Source organism: Protopterus annectens, chromosome 1.part1, assembly GCF_019279795.1.
Source record: "Protopterus annectens isolate FY-2018-M chromosome 1.part1, PAN1.0, whole genome shotgun sequence".
NCBI lineage: Eukaryota > Metazoa > Chordata > Ceratodontiformes > Protopteridae > Protopterus > Protopterus annectens.
Genome location: NC_056726.1, coordinates 1,015,043,678 through 1,015,069,693, shown reverse-complemented (window position 1 = coordinate 1,015,069,693; position 26,016 = coordinate 1,015,043,678). Strand labels below are relative to the sequence as shown.

Below are 26,016 nucleotides of genomic sequence, written 5' to 3'. Positions count from 1 at the left end.
CTAATGACTTAATGTTCTCTGAATGGGAAAAATTATACACAAAACAGTTTGACATCGTTAATGGAAAGTGTGACAAAATTTTCAAAAGAAAATATAGGAAGACAGAGCGAAATTTGGAACAATATAAGAGACAAAATATATATCCCTGGAGGAAAAAGGATGAAAAAGGCATAACGAATAATACTAGGTATAAATGTACATCTACACCAGGTGCATCTTTAGAAAAGTGTAATGAAGAATACAAGCAATTAATTAACCAAAACGTTCACTGGGAAGGGAAGAAACAGCAGCATACAATGGAGAGGGGAGGCTGGCATTCACGGCAGAAGGATTGGAATTGGAAGAATTGAGATGGTTAAGGAAAGGGGGAAATTGGATAAAAGACAGTCAGAGGTGGACCAGGAGATAATTAAAACTAACAGTGTAAAATATAGCCTTGGTAAATTTAGTATATACAATTATACTAATATTAAATTAGAAAAAGAACATTTTATTGTGTTCTCTAGGGGTATGAAATCTGTGCCCAATATGAAATTCAACATTGTTGATAACTTGATAGAATTTAAATTATATTTAAGGAAATTAAATTTAGCTCTTTACTTTAAGGATGACAAAAGTACTGCACAAATGTGTAAACTTAAAAGAAAAAGTGAATTTACACCACCCTTTCACCCTTCTCTTTTACGCAATGAAAAGGTGGCAACTAATGAATTATATAAGTTAAAGCAAACCTTAAAAGTAACAAATGTAAGAAATAATTTAAGTTCAAAGTAATTGGAGATTTTAAGGGAAATATGTTCTGACCATACTATTCGTATAATGAAACCAGATAAGGGTGGAGGTGTGGTATTGTTTGACACATTAGAATACATTAATAAAATATACACAATTTTACAAGAGTCTGCTAATTATGAGATAATATCAATTAATGAAATCAATATAGCCTATCAGCGTATTGACTTGTATTTGGAAGAATTTTATTTGGATGACAGAATTACCTCTGACTTGTATTATTTTTTAAAGGTGGAGCATCCTGTTTTAGCCACAATTGTGGGAATCCCCAAAATACACAAGAATATGGTAGAACCCCCTTCCATCCAATAATATCAGGTAGCAAGTCTAAAACCTTCCCTTTTGGAGTAGTGATCGACAGATGGCTTAAACATTTTTATGGGAAGGTCCCACACATTATTAAAGATTCCTGGTACTTTTTAAGTCATTTAAAACCTAGTATTTGGAAGGATGGGTTAATATTTCTGACTATTGATGTGGTAGATCTTTTTTTCATGTATCCATAAGGAAGATGGACTTGAAAGATTTTGTAATAGTATAAGGAAGTATGCTGGTTATGAATGTGAGAAAGTCAGCCTGATTGTAGAATTTATGTCAATAGTCCTTAATAACAACTTAATTTACTTTGAGGGAGAACATTATAGGCAGAATAAAGGAGTAGCAATGGGTGCTGCTTGTGCCCCAAAATTTGCTAATTTGGTCCTACTGGATTGGGAAGACCAATACGTCTTTAATAGCATCCATTATAAAAATATTAAATGTTGCACAAGGTTTTTGGATGCTATATTCATTTTGTGGGATGGTACAACTGAGGAGGCTAGCAATTTTGTGGGCTATTTGAATGAATCTAGCACCTGTTTGAAATTTACCTATAACTGTAAGAGGCATGGTTCACCCTATTTGGATACATACATTTCACACACTACTAATGGATTTAAGTCTAGGATATATAGAAAGGACACACTCAGTAATTCATATTTGGAATTTTCTAGTTGTCATATTATGAGTCAAAAGAGAAATATATTAAAAGGGCAGTGCATTGCAGCTTCCAGGATGACATCCAATTATGAAGAAATGTTACAGGAAATAGACTTTCTTTGGTCTTTATTTAGAGACAGAGATTACCCCAAGGCTTTGATAGAAGATGTTACCAAGTATGTTAAGAAAGAATGGGGGTAATAAATATTAACCTATATTAGCTACAGGATTAGTAGATGTAAGTCTTCCTACGAGAGACACAAAGGACAAAGATTACAGCAGAGCCTGCATATTAGAATATAATCCACATGTGCAACGTGTTAGGAATATTATTGTGAAGAATTGGAATATTTAAAAGTGTGATGATGAAGTACCTAAAAAGTTGGGGGAGACTGCAACATTTGTGTACAAACAGGAAGTAATTTAAAGAATAGGCTTGAAAGTAGCAATTATTTAAAAGGCTATGCCTCCAGGAATGGGCATATTAGGAAGTGTGAGAATTGCAATCAATGTCATGCAATTTTGGAAGAAGATGGCATTAAATTAGAAGGCATCAATAGGACTCAGGTAAAGTTTAAGAGGGGTAACTGCAATACTAAGCTTGTTATATATTTAGCTAAGTGCACCAAATGTCCAGGATTTTATATCCACAAAACTGATAGGGTGTCTGAAGAATAGAATATAGGATCACCTGTAGTATATTAAAAGGAAAGACAAAAATAGTGCACTTTATAGACATTTGGAGAAAAGTACAGAATGCACCACATTTAAGGCTGATATATTAGAACAGATCACACCCAATCTGAGGGGTGGAAATATTAAGGCATTACTGGGGGCAAAAGAAGTTAAGTGGCAACTGTTAACTGCCATAAATGCCCCTGGATTAAATGACAGTATCCCCATAAAACCAGTTTTGTAAGCAAGGCTGTAGATATTAGTTTGTAGGTCTAAGTGTCAATACTATGTGTTTACATACATTTCAAGCAGTCACTTTATATTAAAGTTTTTAAGACATTTATAGTTGTCTTTAATTATAGACAAGGAGTTTTAGTCAACATTCAGTTTTAACACAGTTGTTTATTGTAATTTTATATTTGAATGTTATGTTTATTTACATTGTAATAAAGGCTATTTAATTATAATTATTTTAAATGTTACGGCCAGTAGGCAAGACTCTGTCTCTTTAAAACTTTTATTGCTTTTAGCATCCCATTTGTGCCTTAGCGATATTTAAATAACTGGAGTGTGTAATAATGTATTCTGATGAAGCCCACATTTTGCTGTGGATGAAAGTGCTAAATCCTATTATTTTTGTTTTAATAAAGTATGTTTCTACAAGTTCTTGACCGTGACGCTTATTTCAAAGCAGAAGGACATTGTACAAGTAGTCAGTGTTGCTCAGTTTATTTTCTTATTGTTATAACGTTACTGTACTCAACCCTCATCAGACCATTCATAGAGTATAATGCTCCCTTCTGCATGTATCTCACTGGACACCTGCAGAAGCTGGATAGACTACACAGGTTTCTCACCAAGAAAATACAGGACATCCAAACCATGACTTGCATGGATAGACTGAAAGGCTTGTCACTGTACTCTATATCATATAGGCTACTGAGAGGTGACTTGTGCCTGGCCTACAGGGCAGTCTCTGACCCTGCCGTGATGGATATGCTGCACATCCACAAGTCAAATGGTTCAAGAGTCACACTCTCTGGGGATCTTAACCTAGGCTGTGACATTAACAGAACATGCTGGAGAGACAGATATATTTCCCAGAGATTGCTGCTACTCTCTAATAAACTTCCAATTCACATGAAACAGAGCTCCTCACTTACCCTCTTCAAGTACAATCTGGACAAATGAATGGGAGACCACAAATTCACCCCAGGGGTGGCACCCATGTTCCTCATGGATAGGGGTACTCAGTGTTTATCACAGATGCACTCTGTGAATTACGTCCATCTAAACAAAGACAATTGAAGCAACTCAGGATTAACATGGCTAAGCTTGTAAGGGCTCTAGGGCTGCTAGCCTAGCAGCCTCCTATGAACCTATGAAATAATCAAATTCCAGTCAGCTGGTCTGAGATGTCAGAGTTTTATCCCTCTATGCCACAGAGCTGGGGTGAGGTTCCGGTAATTGTTGGCAACAATTATGGGATTTGCTTCTGTGCCCTACTCAGTTTTCATAATCTGTACAGAGACCACCTTGGGAATTTCTTGGAAAAGTATCATCTGGTTATCAAAATGAAATAAAATATGAACTTAATAATAAGCAATTATTTGCTGAGCTTTATACAGTTAAGATTTCATTTTTGAAAGTGCATCATTTAAAAGGATTAGGATCATAGTTCTTCACAAATCTCCAAATTTGAGAACTTCCAAGTACTAGTGTGCAAAGAACTCAACCAATAAAAAGGCAGTTTATACTAGAGTACACAAAAGCATTTTATTTCATTGAGCAGAACTTGCTCACTTTTATTTTAAGCAAAGTCATCATGGTCACTATTACCCTATTACTCTTCTAGTCTAACATAAATTAAATATGAGATGTTTTAGGTTTTTTTCTATTTCATTACTAAAGAAATGTGGTAGCGACAACTAATTTAAAATTATCTGTTTACACATTTTATTTACTGCTTTTATTTCCAGTTTTGAGAAACCTGGTGGCCTGAAGATTTTCACATGCACCTACCCAGTTATTGTTGTGATTTTCAAACTCAATTGCATTTGAGCTGCCGACTCCCCCCACTGCACATTTAGCTATAGAAGCTCTACCCCATCTTATCTCACCTATTCATTCTATTGGGCACTGAAAGATCAAATTGGGAATGCCCTATCCTTGCACGCTTAAAGCCAGTGTTAGCTTCTGTTTCATATCACCCCACTCAGTGCACACTGAAATGTTCAGAGTGTTAATCCCTTCTTTCCATCTTACTTTTAAAATCTATAACATCTAGGACTAGACTACCAATCACTGATGAGTCTGGGAACTGCTTTTAGTACTCCAATTTGGGATTAGTGCTTCTATTTTGCTTCTGGTGAATAGATGGACATTATATCCTGACCTCTCTACTGATTACCAATCATTGGAATGCCAGAAGTTTGCTTCTCATAGATCAGTTTGGGATGAATGGTACTGCTTTGCTTCTGATAAGAGAAGGAGCAGAGGGTCACCATTTGCACAAAGAGGGTATTACTCCATGAGGGTAGATTAAGATTGCACTTCTTAGCCAGCTAATACCCCAGCAAATGTGATCCCCCTCTCAGAGTTAACACAAAAAAGAAGAAAATAGAATCTTTTGTTACTACACCCCCTATAGCCCACTATATTTATACTTGCAGCCATAGATCTGCACTTTCATAGTATCTCTTCAGCCAGCTTCATAAAAATGGGCATCCTGAGACAATGCAGAAATCATTTTGTGTTTTCTGACAACCACCTAATTCTCAAACAATCAGATGAAGTATGTGACAAATGTACTTATACTGTGTCTCTGTTAACTCTCACATACAGCCACTCTAAACAGGTTGTCAAAAGCACACAACATGAGAAAATTACACAGTATCTGCCACACACTGCAGAACAAACACATGGACCCAATATGCTGAAGCTCTTAAAAGTAATTAACCCAAAACAAAGCCTCAAAGGTCACCCAGATACAGTATCAATAAATCACCTCAGCAACCTCAATAGCACAATACAAAAGCAACACCCACCACTTCAACCTCAGCCTTAAGTCACAGTGTCTCTACACTTAACCCCATAAGGCATACCGGTAAACAATCCAACATTTTGGTCCTAGGTGACTCCATTGAGAGGCACATTCATGTCACATTCACCAGACTGAACAAGGAGATGATTACAGTCAACTGCCTATTAGGAGCCAGGATCCACCAGATCACATTTGTACTTAGGTCATTGAACCACAATATGGTTGAAAAACCACAATGTTCTGCTAGAAATGGTCTGCACCTGTCCTCTGTAGGCTTTTGAATATTGGCTAAAACTTTATCTACCACCCCAGCTACCTGTAGAGAGCACCCTTGCAATACATAGCTATAATGCCTTCCACATATTTAGATCAACTATTGCACAGAAAGGGACAAAAGTCGAAGGTGTCTAAATTTACATCAAAACCAATCTCACCTCACGGCTGTTCAAGCAGTATGGCACACTTGAACATCTTCAAGAAGATCAACAAAGCAGTGGATGTGGACAAAACAGCGTGTACTGCATTCCTCGACCTGGTAAAAGCATTCAACACAGCACCCTACTCAGGCATGTAGACAAGTACATGAAATTAGTATAAATCCCTACGTAACCAATTGGATATCTGGCTAACAGATAGGACACAAGAAGTCAGGATATGTGTATCTGTCTCCATAAAAAAGCCAGTCAGTAGCAGAGCCCCTCAGAGCTTGGTGCTGGGGCCACTCCTTTTTGGCATCTCCTCTGAAGTGAAGGCCAATGTCAAAGGACTCGGGCTGACCAAGTTTGAAGATGATTGCAAACTAGGATCAGTCATAGAACCTCCCAAAGGCACGAACATCCTCCAAGAAGGTCTGACACAAACTAGGAACTGGTGACAGAGTCACAGTCCAAAACTCAGCACCAAATAATGTTTAATATTATATTTGGAAAAACAACCACCCCTGGAAATTACTTCATTGATAAAACACCCCTAAGAATTGACCCTATGGTCAAGGATTTGGGAATGCATGTAGACAGGGACTTGGCCTTTGGCCATCATCTGTCTATAGTGCTAAGGAAATCATTCTATGTTGTACATGTTATAAGCAGGGGTATGGTGTCTGGGTCCAAAGATGTTATTGTTCCATTGTACTCTTCTCTCATTAGGCTAATCATTGAGTGCACTGTCCCCTTTGGTGTGTACCTGGCCAACATATGCAACAACTGAAGTGTCCACAGGGATTCCTCACAAAAAACATGGTAGGCAGACCAGCTCAGTCCTTGTACTGTATTTCCCTATAGACTGCTTAGAGGCAAAATGTGCCTGGTTTTCCAAACATCCTCTGATCCAGTCCTTATGGTCCTGGTACACATCCACAAATCAAATGGCATTAGATATACCCAATCTAGTGACCTTGTCTACAAATAAATAGCACATGATGGAAGTACAGTAGTGCATCTCAGAGATTACCCCTTCTCTGGAATAGGCTTCCCATTCATGTAAAGCAGAGTTCCTCCTTATTCAAGCACAACTTGGATTAGTGAATGGGGAATCATAAATTTACCACTGCTCTATGTCCTATTAGAATAAAAAAGCTTGTAAATGCTCAATCAGCTATATCCAAACTATAATCCCAATAAAATCAGTGGAATGAAAATTTGACAAACATATTTGCGAAGCATGGCTAGGTTTAAAAAGGCCCTTTGCGGTCACTACCCTAGTAATTACCTATGATCCTATAGAGCAATCATTCAGAATGCTTGATTTTGAGGTGGGGCTAGTACAATAGTTCAACATACATTAGTCAAGTTTGTGTTACTTGTGTAAATGTCGGGACTTTTAAAGTGGTCACTGTGGTGGAAAAGGGAAAGCCTCCCATTCTGTGAGGTGCAGCAATCCTGAAATGAGTTATATAATATTAAGATTTCACAGTGGAAAAGCAATTGCAATATTAAGGGGCTGCAAATGACAAAGCCGTCTATGTGGATGTGTGTGTATTGGTTTTCTTCCACAAAAAATGGCTTAGTTTAAGTACAAATGATGTTTCGCACTACTGTGATAATGAAAATTGACAATTTAACGACAGAACCAATTGTCAACTGTTTGCCAAAGTGTTGGCATAAAGAGATGCAGGACACAGATTTCAAGACTGATTCTTTAATTACCAATACCTACAAACTAACTGTGAATATTTACTCTGCACAAAAGGAAAATGTGTGTTCTTATGGACGCTAAAAGCCCACCACATCCTTAGTATCTAGGACTTGCTCTGTGCAACTCCTACCCTTAGTTTAGTAACTTTATTTGTTCTTGACAATGCCATAGTGAAGCCATAGCGTCATTCCTAAATAATGAAACACATTAGATCTGCAGTAAAAGGGATATCCAGTTTGAGATAAGAGGAAAGAACATTTTATAAATATTACTTTCAGGTTTTAAATTTGCTTTGCACCCAAAATCACAAGTATGAGACTAGCTCCCCTTGTGGTCCATTTAAGCCCAGCCAATTTCCCTTTCCAACCTGGTAACCAACCCCTGTATCTTGAGTCTGTGAGTAAACCAATACCTGACCCCAAACTGATATATAGTCATAGTAGTAACTGCATTCCTGAATAATCAAATAGATTACCACAGGCACTTCCGGGGAAAGAACACGTGGCAAATTAGTATAGACCAGTCCTGCAGAAATCTACCACTAAACCACCAATGCATGCCTCACCAACATTTGTGGTGGGCAGCTGAGATAGGTCACCATGGTGATGCACCGCTTAGGAGATCAGCACAACAGTACGGTTGACTCTGAATCAGATGTGGTTACTGCAATGGATAAAATGGGCTTACTGCTTGTGGTGACCTTTCTGAATTGGGCCCACCGTGCCTACATTTTTTGCAATGTAGCTATATAATGAGTGATATGCAGTAATGAACAGTTCTGATTCTAGTGTGAAGTCTTGTGAATAAGAGGTTTACTATAAAAAAATGGTGAGTCATAGGTCAAACCTGTTGAGACACAGTACAAACGTGAACTATTTAAAGTCTACATGTGACATGCAAAACGAATGTACCTTTCTGGTTACTGTAGGTATCATTAAGTCTGTTTCAGTTTTTGAAATATTACTTCATTGTTTTGCCACTTTTATTAATAAAATAGGTTTCTGTGCTTTACTCAGCTGTCTGTATTTCCTGAGAGGCATTTTATGTAGGTAAGACTAAGAGAAGGCTGTGGTCCTGAATTTCTAAACATACACATGAAATCAAATAAGATAACATTTTAAACATACTTTAAAAGCACAGTCAGCTTTGTCAAGGATTTAAGTAATGTATTGTCACGTTTTATGTTTTGTAGCTATAAGTGATAGATGGGTTAACATGCAAGATGAAAGAGAGTGTTAGGGATTTCAGTGGCAAGTAAAGCTGCATTGTTATTAGAATCTTGGTTTAAAAGCATCTATGAGCTGTAAGGGTGGGAGGATGGCATAATGGTTAAGGTGTTTACCTTACAGTTACAAGGTACAGGGTTTGATTCAAACATGGGGTAATTGGCTAGGCTTAAAATGACCCAGAAGGGCTATTAGCCTAGTATGAACCTATGAACTACAACTGTATAATGAGAAAAAGAGCAGATAAGAGAAGGCAGTCTCTAAACTATAACATTTGTGGTATTTGTATTGTCTTCAGGTTTAATGACTGCTAATCATATTATATTACTCATTAATGTTATATGATTTCAGGTTTTTGATTGATTTGTTACAATCATGTGATTATTTTTAAGCAGGTACATATTTTGTCAATGTCAAAGAAAAATCAGTCTGAAGTAGCCTTGTGAAAGCACTTACTGATTTTTATTAAATGTTCTACTAATAGTTCTAGTTCAGTTATTCATTTTCTGTTGCAAAGATGAATTTATACTGTGTATAAAATAAACCATCATTTTGCATTGTACACTGAATTGTTTCTTCTTAGAGTAATTTCTGCTGTACATTTGTAAAAATATTGTACTGCATGGAGCACCATTATGCTCCAGTATCAGTTAGTTAGATGACACCCTGGTACAGTAGTATTTTAGCACAAGACTCAGTCTTAACAACACTTAGAAGGGTGCTTAACAATTGTTAGGCACCCCCTATGCACTGTTCAGATCATGTTTGGTGCACAGACAGTAGACGCTGCCAGTCCAAGCCAGTAAACAAAAGCAGAAGAACATGAAACGGTTTCATTTCATTGTCATTTCTGCCTGCTGTCTACAACGTTACAGCTACTAAAAATGTATTTGGGAACAAACTGCTTCTTTTAGACAGGGAATACATAAGGATACAAAGCTCTTACCATCTATTTTACCAGCTTTCAAAGCTGGGACAGCACTTGGCATTTTTGTTTGTTTATTTGTTTTATTTTCTGTAACTAGTATTACATAGAACAGAAACATTTCCATACGCTATAAAGAATTATGATCGCATGTCTTCAGATGACATGAGTGCCAAGATTCACATCTCAAGCTTCACTCTCAAGGTGAATTTCTTGGCATCCATGCCTTAAGCACATAGCAGGTTACAATCAGAGACCCGATCATAATCGCCTATATTATACTTAATACATGGCATTGGAGCTGCTGTTTATATATGTTTACTAATATTCTTCCATTGTACAACGAACCTTGAACCTAGAGGTACACACATATACAGCCAGACATGTATACACACAGAAACGTGCACACACACACACAGACACATTCACGCACACACATGCACACACACACACACACACACACACACACACACACACACACACACACACACATACATGCAAACACACGCACACAAACGTGTGCAGACACACACACATGCGTGCACACACCACACACACATGCATGCACACACACATGCACACACACTCACACACACACACACACACACACACACACACACACACACACACACACACACACACACACACACACTCACACACTGTACTTTATGATTTAGATATTGGGTTTCAGATAAACTGAGTGACAAGAAATACTAGCAGCACAATAACAATTTAAAAATGAAATACCCAAAATATGCTAGCAGATTAACTGTTGTTAGCATTATTGGCTAAGATCCAGTGTTCCTGAAACTCAGCTATTGTTATTTTAGTTTATTTATACTACTGATAGCAGTGTTTCCTATTAATATCAGTCACAGTTTTGGTTCTCACTTTTAAACACTCTTGCACTTTTTTGCTAATTAAACTTACACTTCAGATTAATTATTAAGCTAAAACTGGAAAAGAAAACATAATGCAGAGTGATAATACAGTTAAGATATTAAATGCATGGGTCTATTCTGAATGTGTCATATCAGAAGAAAATCCTATTAATCCAGCAAATAACAGAAATGCAAGTAGTATCATTTCCTGTTTTATTCCTGTGTCTCCTTCTTTTCTTTGTAGGAGGCGTGCCTCAGGGTCGTGCCCTTCTAGCACCACCATATGCCATTGCCATGATTTCCTGCTCAGGGCTGTTTGCATTCATCTTCCTTCTCATCACTTGCCTCTGCTGTAAAAGAGGAGATGTTGGTTTCAAGGTAGGTTACTACAACTGAAAGAGAACTTGCAATGGCACATGCATTTTCTGTTCACACTGTTTAAAATGCATTTCTGAACATAATATATATTGGAAGAAATATTAAGTGTATAAAACATACAATGTAATCAAAAATTGCCTTGTGTTAACTGTAAATTGTCAAGCAATGGTTAACCACATGGGATAAACAAAGTTATATTTCAGATCTGGACGAGACAATTAGTAGCATGACAATGTCATAATACAGTAACATACTAGTGAAGTTCACACATACATGCATGCAAACACAGTTGTCTGGCAGTTTGGGCAGAAGACAAAGGTGCTGTCAATCAACTGTTTCCTCTTGTCCAGTGGTCTAGAGTTAGAAAATGTGCACCTTGCACCTGTAAGGTAAATACCTTAACCATTATGCCACCCTCCCACCTTAAAGATAGTACAATCTGATCAATACATATAGTTTCATAGATTATTACTCTCTCAACCTCCATTGCCAGCTGTGTAACTCTGAGGAAGTCATTTTCCCAGATAGTGCTTCTGCGCTGAGTCTGAAAAAAAATCTATGGAGATCAGTGCTCTTCACTGGTAAACAAATACAAATAAATTAAAAAGAAAAGCAAATGATAAAAAAATAACATTATTGTATCCAGAAAGTTGTAATTGTCATGTCAAGAGATGGTAATTTTATAGTATGTAGCTCTTAAGAGTAGATTCAGACTATTTAGTGCATCATGGCTGATTATATTGTGGTAACTTGCAATAGTATTATAAACAGTGTTGACATGTTAAAATGCTGCAGTAACTGTCACAGGAACAGATGAGAAAGGTATGTAGAATCATGACAATAAACTCAGAACACTTTACAATAATGGAGTAATGCAAGCAACATGGAGGAATATAAACTAGCAGAATAAATGTGTTGTTATAGTGTCCAAACACTGCAACAAAGTAATCTCCTGAAGAATTTTTAACACAGAACAGTAGTATAGTAACACATATCATAATACTTTGGCCAGAGGATTTGTAGAGTATATATGTATGTATATATCTATATCTATATCTATATATATATATATATATATATATATATATATATATATATATACTGAGACAATGTTGTTCATTATATTGAAGTAGTCTGTTAGGGTGATAGGAATGGAGAACAGGAGTAAAGGCAGGGCAGTCATCAAGTTTGTCAATAATGCTTTGTGTGGAGATAAGCTGTATGTAATCTACGTTGTGAGGCACTTCAAGTCAATTCAAAGCCTTAAGGGCAAAACAGTAGTTGCTGTGGTATTCTTTGCTGGTAGTAAATTTTACAACCTTATTACAGCATACTTCTAGCTTATTTTTTAACTGTAGCCGGAGGGTGATTACAATGGGTACACCATATAAGAGATGTGGGCGAAGGTAGTTAGCAACAAGAGTGGCTTTGGTGGTGTTGCTAAGGACGTTTTCATGTCTGTAATGTGTTCCTATTTTGGTGAGTCTTCCATGTTAATTTGAACATGAGGTAACATTTAATGTTATAATCACTCCAAGATGTTTTGTAGGGAGACTACTTCAATTTCAGTTTTGTTTTGTTTTGAAATTCACTTTGTCAGACATGAGATTTGATGAAAAATAGCAATAACTGTGTTTTTAGGGTTGAGTAGTAGTTGGGCATAATGGAGCCAAATGGAGAAAAGACTCCTTGCTTGATATGGAGATCCTGAGGCAAGTTATTAGATGCAGACATAAATGAGAATCATCAGCATAATGTATAAGAGATGCTTGAACTATGAAGGCATAGAGTTCATCAATAAAGATATTAAAGAGGAGGGGGCCAAGAAGAGATCCTTGGGTGCACCAGTATAGACTTGCAGGTATGATGAGAGAGTGTTCTGACATTTCACAAATTGGAGCCTGTCAGTTAAATAGCTACTGAATCACAATAATGAAGAAGGGGATAGTCCAAGTCCGGACAGTATATACAGGAGTTTGGGGTGAGAAATTGTATAGAAACCTTTTTAAAGGAAAATAAATAAGGAGGAAACAAGTTTGCCAGAATCCCTTTATTCATTTATGGTGCCAGTGAATTCACTGTGTTGTGTGTTGGGTGGAAGCCATGTTGAGTGGACGTTAAGAGCAATTTTTTGCAGAAGATGGTGGACTAATTGCTTATGAATACATCTTTCATTTAGTTTTGAGAGCAATAATATTGCAAAAGGCTAAAAGTTAGAGACATCAGCTGAGATGTCACCTTTATGAAGAGGGATAATATAGGATTTTTTCCATAGTGAGGGCACACAGGAGTCAGCAATTGATCGATTGATAAAGATGGAGACTGGATATGCTATGGCATTAGCAGCTATCCTTAGGTATTCATGTCGGAGACTGTCATTTGCACCACAACAGGCTGTGAGTTTTTATCACTGATGAGCAGACAGGTCCTAAGTGGAAGTTGCCAGCAATGGCAATAGATGGTAAATTAGGTTTGGATGGGGATACTGGGGGGGGAGTAAAGGAAGTGGTAGTGTGTATGGTATATAGAGAATGTCAGTTTTGGTTTAAACTGTTGTTTGCTGAGTTATTAGGACTGGGTGTTCATGAGGGGATGGTAGAAGCACTGGAATGGGGTGGACAGTTTTTAGTTAGGGAGGTAATGCTTTCTATGAAGAGCTATTATGAGAAAGGTTGGGTTTCTTGTTTGATCCTAGATGTAACAGGTTATGTATTGATGTCCAGAACTTTCTGAGGTCATTTTTGTGTTGAAATTGTAGATAGCTATAATATTATTTTATGTATAGGTTAACTTGTTTTTGTTTTTGTTTTTTTAACTCAGATTATGCAATTCTTTGTAAAGTTGCAGGTTATTGGGAGTTAAGCCATTCTTTCCAAGCCTTGTCTCTGTTAGACATTGTACATTTCCTGTAGGTAGTAAGCCGTGGTTTAAGTTTAATTTCCAGCCTTTTTTGCAGAGTGGGGCATGGCTATATAAGTATTTAAGAATAAGGTATTAAAAGTATTAACTGCCTTGTTGAGTGAAATAGTTTTTATGACTGACCAATTAAAGGCTTTCAAAGTATTGATGAAGGAGTCCATATTGAATTTAGTAATGATTTGGATTGTTTTAAGTTTGTGATCATTAGGTTGGAGGGTGGTATTAGAAGGAAGGTGTCCACTAAGTGCGTTTGGATAGGGTCCAAGGGTTGTAAATTTACTATTTACTAGGGTCAGAGAACAGTATCCAGTCTGGATTTGTACCTTTACAGCTGGTATTATAAAATCTAGTGTGTGTTTTGATAAGTTGTGTGTAACCATAAAGGTATATACTAGCTAAGGAAAGTCTGATGTAAGATTTTACCATTTAATGTTTATATCTCCTAGTATGATTCTTTTCATACCATATATTATTATTTGTCCAGGAGGGGATTTCTTCTAAAGTTCTCATATTATTTCCATGTGGGATATAGACTTTAACAAAACATAGCTGTTTTTTATTGTCAAGCTTTAGCAATGATATTTTGACATTTTTGAATTTGGGATGCTGTGTGAATAGGGAGAGAGATTGTATGAACTTGGATAAATTAAGACAATCCTTCCTGTCTTCCTATGGAGACCTGTCAGTTCTGATAACACTGTAGCCTGGAGGGAGTAGTTGAGAATTTTTTTTTTCCAGTAGCAATTTTTTTATTTATCATGTGCACCAAATGCAAAGTTAATTAAAAAAAAGCAGACGTAAGTGGAAAGCATAAGCAATAATGGTTACACATAGAATATAACTAAAAATTACCAAACACAATCTCAAAAAGACAAACAACTATTTACACTACCTACACAAGTGCTACTAAAGCAAAACAAAAAAAAATTGAGCATATCATTGTACAAATTAAGACTTTCTTCATAAATCATAAGTAGAATATCCATGTGACAGGAAATGTGTTAAGGAAATAGGCTTCTAAATTAACAAACTGAGTAAAAGTTGACACATATATGAGCCATACACAGTTATGTCAAGTTTCCAAAATAAGCTCAAAAAGTAATTTCCAATATTTTTTATAATAAAGCCATTTCTTTACATTCCTCACCATGAATCTTTGAGAGGATATGCATGTTGTTGCCATAGCTGCAAAACTATCCTATAATATCTTTGTCTTTCACAGCAAGCTGGCTTAAGCCTAACATTAAAAATTCTCAACTAAAAAAATATCATGGAGTAGTTGAGAATTTTTAATGTTAGGCTTAAGCCAGGTTGCTATGAAAAAAAATATATCAGGGTTATAGTTCTGTAATTTTGTTGCAAATGCTATGGAGGTTGATAGTGACAATATCTATTTATTTATTTATTTGTTTGTTTATTTATTTATTTGTTTTTTTAAGACAAATGGGATGATGATGGGGGTGAGGGCTTTGATGTGCTAGTTTTATTAGTATGGATAGGTAGTGCGGGGTTAGATGTGGTAATTTTATTAGTACGAATGTTTAGTGACAGGACAGTACAGCTGGGAAGAGGTGCAGTTTGAGTTGGTAGATGAAGGAGGGTTCGTTAATTCACAATTTTGTAGGGATTTTTTTTTTTTGTTATTTGGATTGAATGATGATTTGGGGGGGGCTTGTGTTGAAGTGATCACCACACTGTAGGATTTCTGAGAGGTAGTGTATTTATTTAGAGGAGAGCTGTATGTGCTTTATATGTTGATTAAAGTGGTGTTAGTGAAGTATTTTTTGCTTATAGTAAAGTCAAGGTGAAAGATTAAAAAGAAAGGGAGATATACTGGTATAGCTACTCCTGATTCCATAGTGTAAACTAAAGTAGGACAGGTGCATAGACGTAAAAGTAAACAGTGATGGTTTGTTTGATATGATGCTAGTAGCAGCAGAAATAGACATGATGCTTGAAGAAACATTAGAAATGTAGGTGTTTATAGAGAGGAGGAAAAATAAAATGTAGTATGTAGTATGAAGTGGTGGGAGGCAGAGATTGAGCAAATGAAGAGTAGTAACTGGAAAAATTATCTTATTAGTTAGTTCTAATTATGTAATAATGAGAAAGTAAATGGAGAAGTATCAATCAGCCAGAAATGTAAGTAACAGACTATAAATAAGGACATTAATAATAAAATGTAGGTGCACATAGTATTTGAAGAGCAGATGAGGCAGACGTAATTTCTGTGGTTTGAAAGAGTAAGAGCCTGTGAGTGGTCATTTGTAAGATAGTTATGTTGCTGCAGGTGGGAGGAGTGAGGGTCTTGTGATAGGCTGAAATTTGGATAGTGAGGGGTATGGCCAGTATAAAGGAAGTGATGTCAGGTGTGGGTGGGAATGGGGGTAGGGTGAGGAGTAAAGCAAAGCATAATGAGATGAAGCAGAGCAGGATCAAATAGAGTCCTGCAGGAAAACAATCATTCAGGATTATCAAAAGGTATGTAAATTACTTAATAGACTAGGACATAGCAGTAGCAATGACAATGTTAAAATCTAATGGCAAAAATCTGTAAGTATTAAGATGAAAAGCAGGGAAGATTGTATCAGTGGGAGACAGAAAATGTCATTGTATGAGGGTGCTAAAGGAGTTATGACTGGGACAGTCCAGATGGGGGAAGTAGACAGGGAGCTAGGTGTGAGATATATGTAGCAGACAGGGGATAGACTGCAGCCAAAACTCAATAGTAACTCAGTGTGCCTTACAGATGAGAGACAAAAAGGAGTGTGTCTAAGGTATAGCAAAAGTGTAAAAAATAAATGTGTTCCAGTAGGGAGGGAATCTGGTATCACAAGTATTCTGGAGATACCACAGTACTCATAAATAAGATGAAAGGGGACAATTGCACTCATTCTAAGCCAAGATATATAAAAAAACAGTGAAATACCCTACACTAATCCAGAACGTACTTAGCTGAACATTTACAATATAGGAAAGGTCATTTGTGACTTTTCACTGCAATGTCTTCTGGAGCCAATATAACTGGGTGTTCTAACTCTGCTTTGGAGTCTTACCTGATGTTATCAGTGATGTCATTCTGGAAGGGGGCATTGAACCTAGCATTGCTGTTCCTGATAAATCTATAAGAGAAAGATTAGTTTGTAGGTTAAGAAAAGTGTGCAAATATCTCTCTAAACCAAAGACACTAAGTACTGTATGTAAACTGAAGAATTACAGTCTTTGAGGATTACTTAAGTGTTAACGCATAGAACTGGAGCAATAATCACCTTTATACTCACCAGCAGCAATCCAAGCACAGCGGATCATCTTAATGAAAAGGCGCATTATAGAGGATCATGCTGGAGCAAAGTTTGGGTAAATCTCTAAGCATGTTCTTATCTACTGCCTGCTTACGTAAATGTAGTATGCTACAAAACAGTAACTCACAAGCACAGTAATCTAGTTTAGGTGCTGGAATCAGGCCTACAGTACTATTTGTGTTGAAACTAATACTAAAATGAATCAAACAAAAGCTGAGTGCAATATAACAAGAAAACACGCTTTCTGTCAGTTGTCAAAGATGGTTAAGGATAAGAGTTGTAGTTCCTATGGTACAAGGTTTGATTTCCTCAGCTTTCATTTGCCTACTGAGTGACATTGAACAAGTCACTTAACCAAACATTGTGCCCAGGTCACTTCTGAAAAGGGACTGTGCACCCAGTGAAGCTACCTGGTTAATAAATTGGTATTATCAGTATTATTTTAGTCTTTGTCCAAATTTCTTGTGCTAAGAAGTTGAGAGGCACAATGCGTGGGCAAATGCCCAAAAAAGGGACATATTTTAAATATTGCTTTTATAAATCTAGAAAGATGCTACAATAACAGCATTTGTGTTAACATGCATTTCTTAAAGGATATGAAATCAGAAACTCAAATGTCTGTCATTATTTAGTGACTTCAATCATTAGTGATTTTCCAGAAAATCACACATTTTATGAGGAACAGACCACAAATATGAAGCAATAATCTGGACAGTTGAGATTATGCACCCCCCCCCATTATTTTAGTCTTTGCCAAGATTTCTTGTGCTGAGAGGTTGAGAGGTATGAGTGGTAGTCCCCGGTTACCCTAGAGAAGAGCACTGCTAGTTATTTCACTATACAACTTATGCTGCCACTATGCAATGATATTACCTCAGCAAATGGTCTTGCATAATTAATAATTACTAGGATAAACCAAAATGTCCACTGCTACACATTCCAGAGAGATCACTGCAATGGATGTATAAATGCATTTATTTACTGGAAAAGTCTGACTTGGAACAAAACTAATTTTCAGTGGAGGCCTGGGAGAGAAATGTTCCAGACACATTTCTTTGCAACATGGGAGGAAACCAGAGGGAACCCATATGAATGCAGGGAAAACATGCAGACTCCACATAGAAGGCACCCCAGCCGAGAATCAAACCAGAGAACCTCTTGCTGTGAGGTGACAATGCAACCACTGCACCACCGCACAATGAGTTCTGATTTCATTTTATTTTATTTTGTTTAAATTTTGGCTCAGCATAGGCTACATTCAAAATAATACTAACAAAAATGTAACAAATACAGCTAGCAGACGAGCACAAAGGTAATACACCTATGACATGGTCACAGAGAGACTATGTACAAATTTTGCATTATGTTAAGATGTTTACTTTATAAGCAGAGAATTGGAATCAGATGAGTAGCAAGAAGACATGACAAGCAGTTTAGCCTTGGAAATTTTAGGGGGATAATGCAGGTATTTAGAGGACAAATCAGTAGATAAATAATGGTAGAGACACTGAGTCCAGTGAGACAGAAGGACTGAGAAAGGTAAATGTTGTAAGATGACAGTGAGCAAGGAGAAAGGGAGGTCTATACATATTTAAAGGAGGCAAACACAGTGATAACAATGGAGTACTGCTGTAAACGGGGTGACACATGAGGAAATTAACCTAGTGCCAAGTAATGTTTATGTCCTGTGTTTTGTCATTTGCATTTGTATTGCTCAAAAATATCGGAGTTGGAGCCCAAACTTAGAGTACTTAGTATGATTGGTGAGATAGTGAGGAAGGGACTGCCATATTTTTGGAGCATGCACAGAGAAACGATACAGTTTAATAGATGGAATTTTGAGAGAAGGGCCAGCTGTATCCCAGCTTCTGAGGTTGTAGGTTGGGGTGCTAATGATAAGTTTCATTTCAGGTGGAAAAAAGGCATCTTGATGGAATAATTTGAAGAGCAGGGAACCAAGATGTAGGCTGGATCTGCATTGTGCTGTTAGTCAGTTTGCCTTGGAGAAAATAAGGCAATTGTGCTCAAGGCAAAGGGAATTGCTGAAGCAGCAGCACACTTTACAGATAATGTCTGTTGTGTCAATGTATTCTTCCTAGAGGAGATGGCCGACAAGAATAACCCAAACTCAAGTTGTGCCAGCAGGACACCATTCCCGATGGCTGCCTTAGCTGGTGATGAAAGGAACTGAGATATTTTCTAAGCCCAGAAAAGGAGGTGGTTTTAGATAAAGGTTTTTGAATATGCTCCTGAAAGTTAAGAACTCACTTGAGCAACATGCATATGTATTTGAATGAGGAGGTGGAGGCAATAAAGTTGTTGCGTTGATCAAAAAGCTTGAGGGGAGCTGGAAACATTTAAGCGTGGTTTCATAGTACCAAAGAGCATAGCCTTATTTTGGGGGGTTAAGAAGAAGATTTTTTTTGGAGGTGAGCCAGTGCTTTAGTTCCAGATGGCCCATTTGTATTTGGATTTCATTTACCTGTTATGCTGACATGAGATAACCATGTCGTCAGCATATGAGAGGAGCTCCACCTGGGATAATTCAATGAGCAACTTATTCATAAAAATAGAAAAGCGTATTGAGGCTAATACTGGTCCCTGTAATACACTGGAATGAGTGCAGGCAGTAAGTAATAAAGAGGAGACAACCTTCATAAAAAGACTTGTTAGGAAGGAAGTCTTTGAACCACTGTACAGTTTCTGTGCTGATGCCAATATCTAGGATGTGGGCTAGTATAATATTGAGTGGTCTACCACGTCAAAGGCTCAGATCTGGTCCACCATGTCAAAGGCTGAGGTATGGTCCACCATGTCCAAGGCTCATGTGTGGGCCACTATGTCAAAGGCAGAGGTATGGTCCACAATGTCCAAGGCTCAGGTGTGCGCCACTATGTCAAAGGCTCAGGTATGGTCCACCATGTCAAAGGCTCAGGTCAGGTCAATGAAAATGGCACCTCTGAGGTTTTTTTTTCCCATGTTGATAAATATGTAATTGTTTTGACTCCAGAGTGCAGTTAGTATATGCTTATGTGCCCAGAACATATGTTGTTTGTTGGAGAGCAAAATTACATTTTTCAGATATGAGGTAAGCTTGTATGAATTAATTGTTCAAGTATATTACAGAGAGTAGGAAGCATGGATCTAGGATTGCTGTGAGGTGACAATGCAACCATCTATAGGAAGAAATCTGATGAAGGCTGACTTTCAGACTGTTGGCATACAGATATATTTTAGAGTTCTGAACTTGTTACTTTATTGCTTCTTTATTTAATGATTTTGTGCTTTAAATCATTGTATAATGCTGTAATATTGTCCCGTTTGCTGATTGCTGAGATCTGTACCTTTTGAAAGCCTTCCACGAAGTGCTGGTGTGCATTTTGATATTCTGCCTTTGTTACAGGTACATAATTGTTGCATTCCTGCACTTTCTGATCCTGCTAAAGGGATTCTACATTAAGTGGGATTAGATCTGCATTCCAGTGGCAGTGAGAGATAGCCTGATCTGTCTCCGATCTGGGAATCACTTTGTTCAGCCATTAGTCTGTTTTGGTGATTGGCAAGTGGCCATTTTGTTTATTATAGCAGTTTTCTGTGTTGGTATAATGTCAGTATGTTTCTACATCTCTGTTCCTCATGCAATGCCACCTCATACTGCCATGTATAGTCGCCAATACTCTGAACTACATTTTTCATTATTATAGACTTGTAGACTTCTTCAGAAATCTCTACGATACCTAGTTGTGTAAAGAGCAAGTGTCTTTCATGATAAGGAGCACAACCATGGAAGCACAAGTAACAAACTTGTAGCCATCTTTAAACCCTCTTCTCCTATTCACATACTCTATCTTATTTGTAGATTTCAATGTCACATGGCAGTCTTTTCAGATATTTAAACTGTGCCTTTTTAACTAATCTTGGTTCTGAAGAAGTCCCATTACTGCTTACAGGGACGAAAGTGCTAAATCAAGTTTTTTATTCCGAATAAAATAAAGCTGTGGCTACAACTCCAGCATTTTACTTCCAACACTCAGCAGGAGGTTTCCCTTGGAAGGTTCTGTTGTGAATTTCTTACTTAAACTGGTTTAATCACAATGTGCTTGTTTGGTTCCGAGTCTCCAACTGCACTATATGAGCTTCTTTTGCATTTTCTGAGTTTTTCATTGAGCTGCATGGACACACATTCAGTTTTTGTTGTTTATATATTATTTATTCTGTCGTTACCACTAAAACATAGGTTCATAAGTTCATAGGTTAGTACTAAGCTATTGGGCCTTGGGCCTATACAAGCCTAGCCATAACAATTCCCTGGCTATTTCTTCCCACACTATTTACTTCCCTGGACCCCTATCTAGCAGAGCGACTGACATGATCCCTGGGGTGAATTTTCTTTCTCCCATCCAATCATCAAGGTTCCTTTTGAAGAGGGCCAAAGAGGCGCTCTGCTTGACATGTGTGGGCAGTCTATTCCAGAGTCTGGGGAGACTCTGGGTCAGGAACCTATCCCTCCAGCATGTTTTGTTTATTGTGATGACAAGATTTAGATCCCTGGAGCATGTGGCTCTGAGGGATTGGAATTTCTTTAAGTGTAGCATGTCCAACAGCTCTGGGTTTGACATGGCCTTGTATGCTAAGTAGAGATCACCTCGGAGTAGACGATATGCGACAGAGTATAGCTGGAGTTTTTTAAGGCGGTCAGCATAGGGCATCTGATTTAGGCCTGTGATTCTTTTAGTGAGGTATTTCGGTGGCCTTTCCAGTTGTTGCAGATGTCTTGAGAGGTACATACCAAATGGGGCATTGTATTCTATAATGGGTCTAATGAGGGATGAGTACAGTGGGACAATGACCTCCTTTTTTCTGGATGAAAAGCCCTTAGTGATGAGGTGTGCCACATAGAAGGATTTCCTGGTTGTTGTGGCAATGTGGTTATTGAAGGTGAGACCACTGTCCACCTGTGTCCCTAAGTCTCTTATCACACTTTTGGTGTTTAGTGTACTGCCACCTATGTGATAATTCACTGGTACATGTTTTTTCTCAAAGGGGATAACTACACATTTCTTGGCATTGAGCTTGAGCCCATGGCTCTGGCACCAAGCATCTGTTTCTGTAAGGCCCTTTTGTAGAGTATCCACATCATTTGGGGATTCAATAATGGCTCCCAGTTTGCAGTCATCTGCAAACTTTGTTAGCCAGAGTCCCTTAGTGCTGGCCTGTACTTCAGAGAAGTACATGCCAAACAAGAGAGGTCCCAGGACTGAACCCTGAGCTACTCCACTTGTCACTTGTCTGGAGCTAGATTTGGAGTCAGCTACTTTTACAGTGTGGGTACTGTCAGTAAGCCAGTTGGCAACCCATCAAGTGATGTAGGGATTAATGCCCAGCTTAGTAAGTTTATCTATGATTCCAGAGTGGGGGATGGTTTCAAAGGCCTTGGAGAGGTCCACATAGGCTGTGTGGACTGCCTTACCCTTGTCCATGGCTCTGGAGACTGATTCAAAGAAGTCAATAAGGTTCAGGAGACAAGATCGGCCCTTCACAAACCCAAACTGGGTGGGGTCCAGTGTTTTAAGGTTGCCAATGTCTTTGTTTATAAGTTCCATGATAATACGTTCCATGGCCTTGCAGATTAGGCTCGTCAGACTGATGGGGGGGTAGTTCCCGGGATCCAAGGTGGATCCCCCCTTGTGGAGTGGGATAACTGTAGCTGTGCACCACTCAGTGGGCACAAAGCCTGAGGTGAGGGTATGATTAAACATGACACTTAGGTGAGGTGCCAGTTAATTTTGTAGTTCATGTAGTACACAGCCCAGGATGTCATCTGGTCCCATGGATGCTGTATTCCTAACTTTGGAGAGTGCGCACTCTATAATAAATTCAACTGAAAAACATTCTACTCCTCAATTTAAACCAGTTAAAGGTATAATCCATATAACTACCAAGTACCAACATCTTTAATCCATCTCCTTCAGTAAAGGAGAGGCCCAGCACTAATTCCTGTAAGATGCCTCTAGTGACTGGCCTCTTTGTGGAGGTGGATTCTCCTATCCAAAGTTCTTGTGTCATATCAGTGACCCAGCTGGCTATCTATCAGATGATAAACAGGTTTAAGCCTAATTTTGTAAGTTTATCTACAATACCCAAGTAAGATATTGTGATCAATAAATTGCTTATGTCAAGGTAGGTAGGTTTTGAACGTCTCCATAACTTTAGTGACCTTCTTGAAAAAGTCCATCATGTTAAATATGCATAACCAACCTTTAACAAAACTGAACTGGGTAAGGTCCAGTGGCAACACACCTTTAAGAAAACTGAACTGGGTAAGGTCCAGCGTCAGGCAGCAGGGTTTCTGTCATTGTTTATGAGATCCAAGATAATGACGCTAGTCAGACTTATGGGTCTGCAGATCACCATTTCTTGGAAAGGCACCCCTTGTGTAGAGTGATAACTATTGCAGTCCTCCATTCATTAGGCATGAAGCCTGTCTGGAGGCTACAGTTAAACAAATATTCTAGCAGGACTGATAGGTCATGTTTCCTGCTATTCAGGAGGCATCCTTGGATTGAATATTAACAGGGTATATACAAGCAGTGTTCTTGGCTTTAGAGATCTTTGTGAGGATCTGCTTTCTAGTGATAGTTGGTAGAGAAGGAGGTGACAGGGGGCAAAACTGGAGTTACTTTATCAGCCTGTAGATTTACCTTATCCTCTGGCCTCAGAATAGTTGCTAAATGTTCTGGGGTTACTTGGGGTCCCAGACTTAATATTTATTTCAAAGGAGACAACTTTATGTTGTAGTCTGACCTATGAGGACTCTACACACGAGAAACTGCTTTGTTTCCTCTTATTTGTGAGGACCAGGTGAAGGATATTTGCTCCCTTGGTGGGTGTGCAGACTAGCTGTTCAAGGGTATTTGTGTTACAAGGAATCTCTGGATTTGCATATTTGATGTCATGTAAAATTCTCAGTTAGTATCATGGGTAGTTAAAGTCACCCATGGATATTTTGTTGGGTTGAATGAGGAGTGTCTCTAGAATGTTCAAGGACATGGTGCAGGTTTCCTGGGTCATGAAGGGGAACCTATAATCTGCAAGGATAATATATGGGACCTCATGGTAAGCTGGATGGGATGAAGTTCAAGTGTGTCATACAGCTTGACCAGCCTTGAGGTGTGTTCTTGTCTGATGGAAATTTAGAGACCTCCCCTTTTAGACCCTACTTGTGCAGTAGCTGTTCTAAATGTGTGGAAGGCATTATATCCTTGCACTGTCAGGTTGCTCTTAGTGGCTTTAAACCAAGTCTCAGTAACTGCAAAGATGTCATATATTCTACAGGATGAGGAGAGCTTGCAGAGCATGTCATTTCTTGTTTAGACTCCTGGCATTGAGCAGTAACACCTTTGGACTATTCCGGGTCAGTTTAGCTATTTCAGTAAGTTGACCAGGTTGGCATGGCCTAAAATGATATTATGAGGGTGGACAAGGTTTTAGCAAATATTTGAAAACCTGAGAGGACAGGTACATTGCCTCAGGATGCCCAAAACAACCAAGCTGACTGCCAAGATACTAGGGAAGTGCAAATGCATTGTTATAGATCCTTAATTTGTGGATTCGACCACCATTTTCTGTTGACTAAACTGTAGTTCTGGATGTGGACTTATGGAAGGACTATAAACAAAATACTTTCTAACAAACTTTTTCAAATCACTATTTGCATTTTTTAAGTTGTCATCCATTACATTGTAAGAAAAACATTTTCAAAGGCCAACTAGTGCAGACTGCCAGAATGTCTTGTACCCCATAAATATTTCAGGGAGAAAATGAAAACATTTTCAACATGTTCCTGGAAAGAGGATACTCTCACAAGTTTCTATTACCCATCAAAGTGAAAGTCTTAGGGAGCTGGGGGACAAAATATCTCCCTTTACCTGGTTCATCTTTAGAGTCTTGTACAAACCCTACCACTACAGCAAACACATATTTTACCAATGCCTTCTTAATAAAATACAACTCACACTTCAAAGCAATTAAATAAGTAGTTGTAAAAACTGGAACATTTTAAGGCAGACGAAACTATATTTACTACATACCTAAAATTGTTTACAAGACAGGAAACAAACTGAAAAACCTTTTTGAAAACACCATTGGGTTCCCCCCAAGGCCATCTTCAGGTACTAGAACATGTGATGCATGCTCCCAATGTTCATATATTTTAGAACAAGAAACCATGCTGTCGGGCAACTATTGTAATTCTAAAGTTAAACTTGTATATGGCAACTGTCTTACTAAAGGTGTAATCTGCATTACATGCTGTCTCGCTTTTTCAAGTTTTTATGTTGGAAAAACCAAGAGACAGCTTAAAAAGAGGATCTATGAACATAATTATGATATGATGAGACAAAAAAGGTAGTTTATTTTATAAGCATTCTACTTCTTGCAGAAACTTCTTTAGATTCCACTTTGGCATTTTAGAAATTGATTCAAGAAATGTTTCAAGAAATGAATGGGGGATTCTTGGGAAGTTCTTTTGGAAAAAAGTGAACTCTCTTGGCAAATGAAGTCAAATGACTCAGCATACCCAACAATCAATTAATCTATTTCTGTTATTCCTGCCCTTAAGCTAAAAGCTTTAAAACTTTAAAGGTGAATAGCTTCTATCAGTTTCATCAGTCTTAAACTTTCTTACTTGTTTTTAAACCAATCGCACATATGCACTTTTGTTATGTTTTTCCTCTTAGATTCTTTTTACTGCACTGTATGTTTT

The 26,016-nt window shown here is 37.8% G+C and overlaps 1 protein-coding gene across 1 annotated transcript in view; it reads left to right on the top strand.

Moving 5' to 3' along the window:
- Nucleotides 1-26,016, top strand: part of LOC122808760 — a 1,224,833-nt gene that overhangs the window by 417,408 nt on the left and 781,409 nt on the right. The window contains exon 2 of the mRNA XM_044079786.1: nucleotides 10,898-11,031. Within this exon, the coding sequence (XP_043935721.1) occupies nucleotides 10,898-11,031 (134 nt within the window). The remainder of the gene's footprint in view (nucleotides 1-10,897; nucleotides 11,032-26,016) is intronic.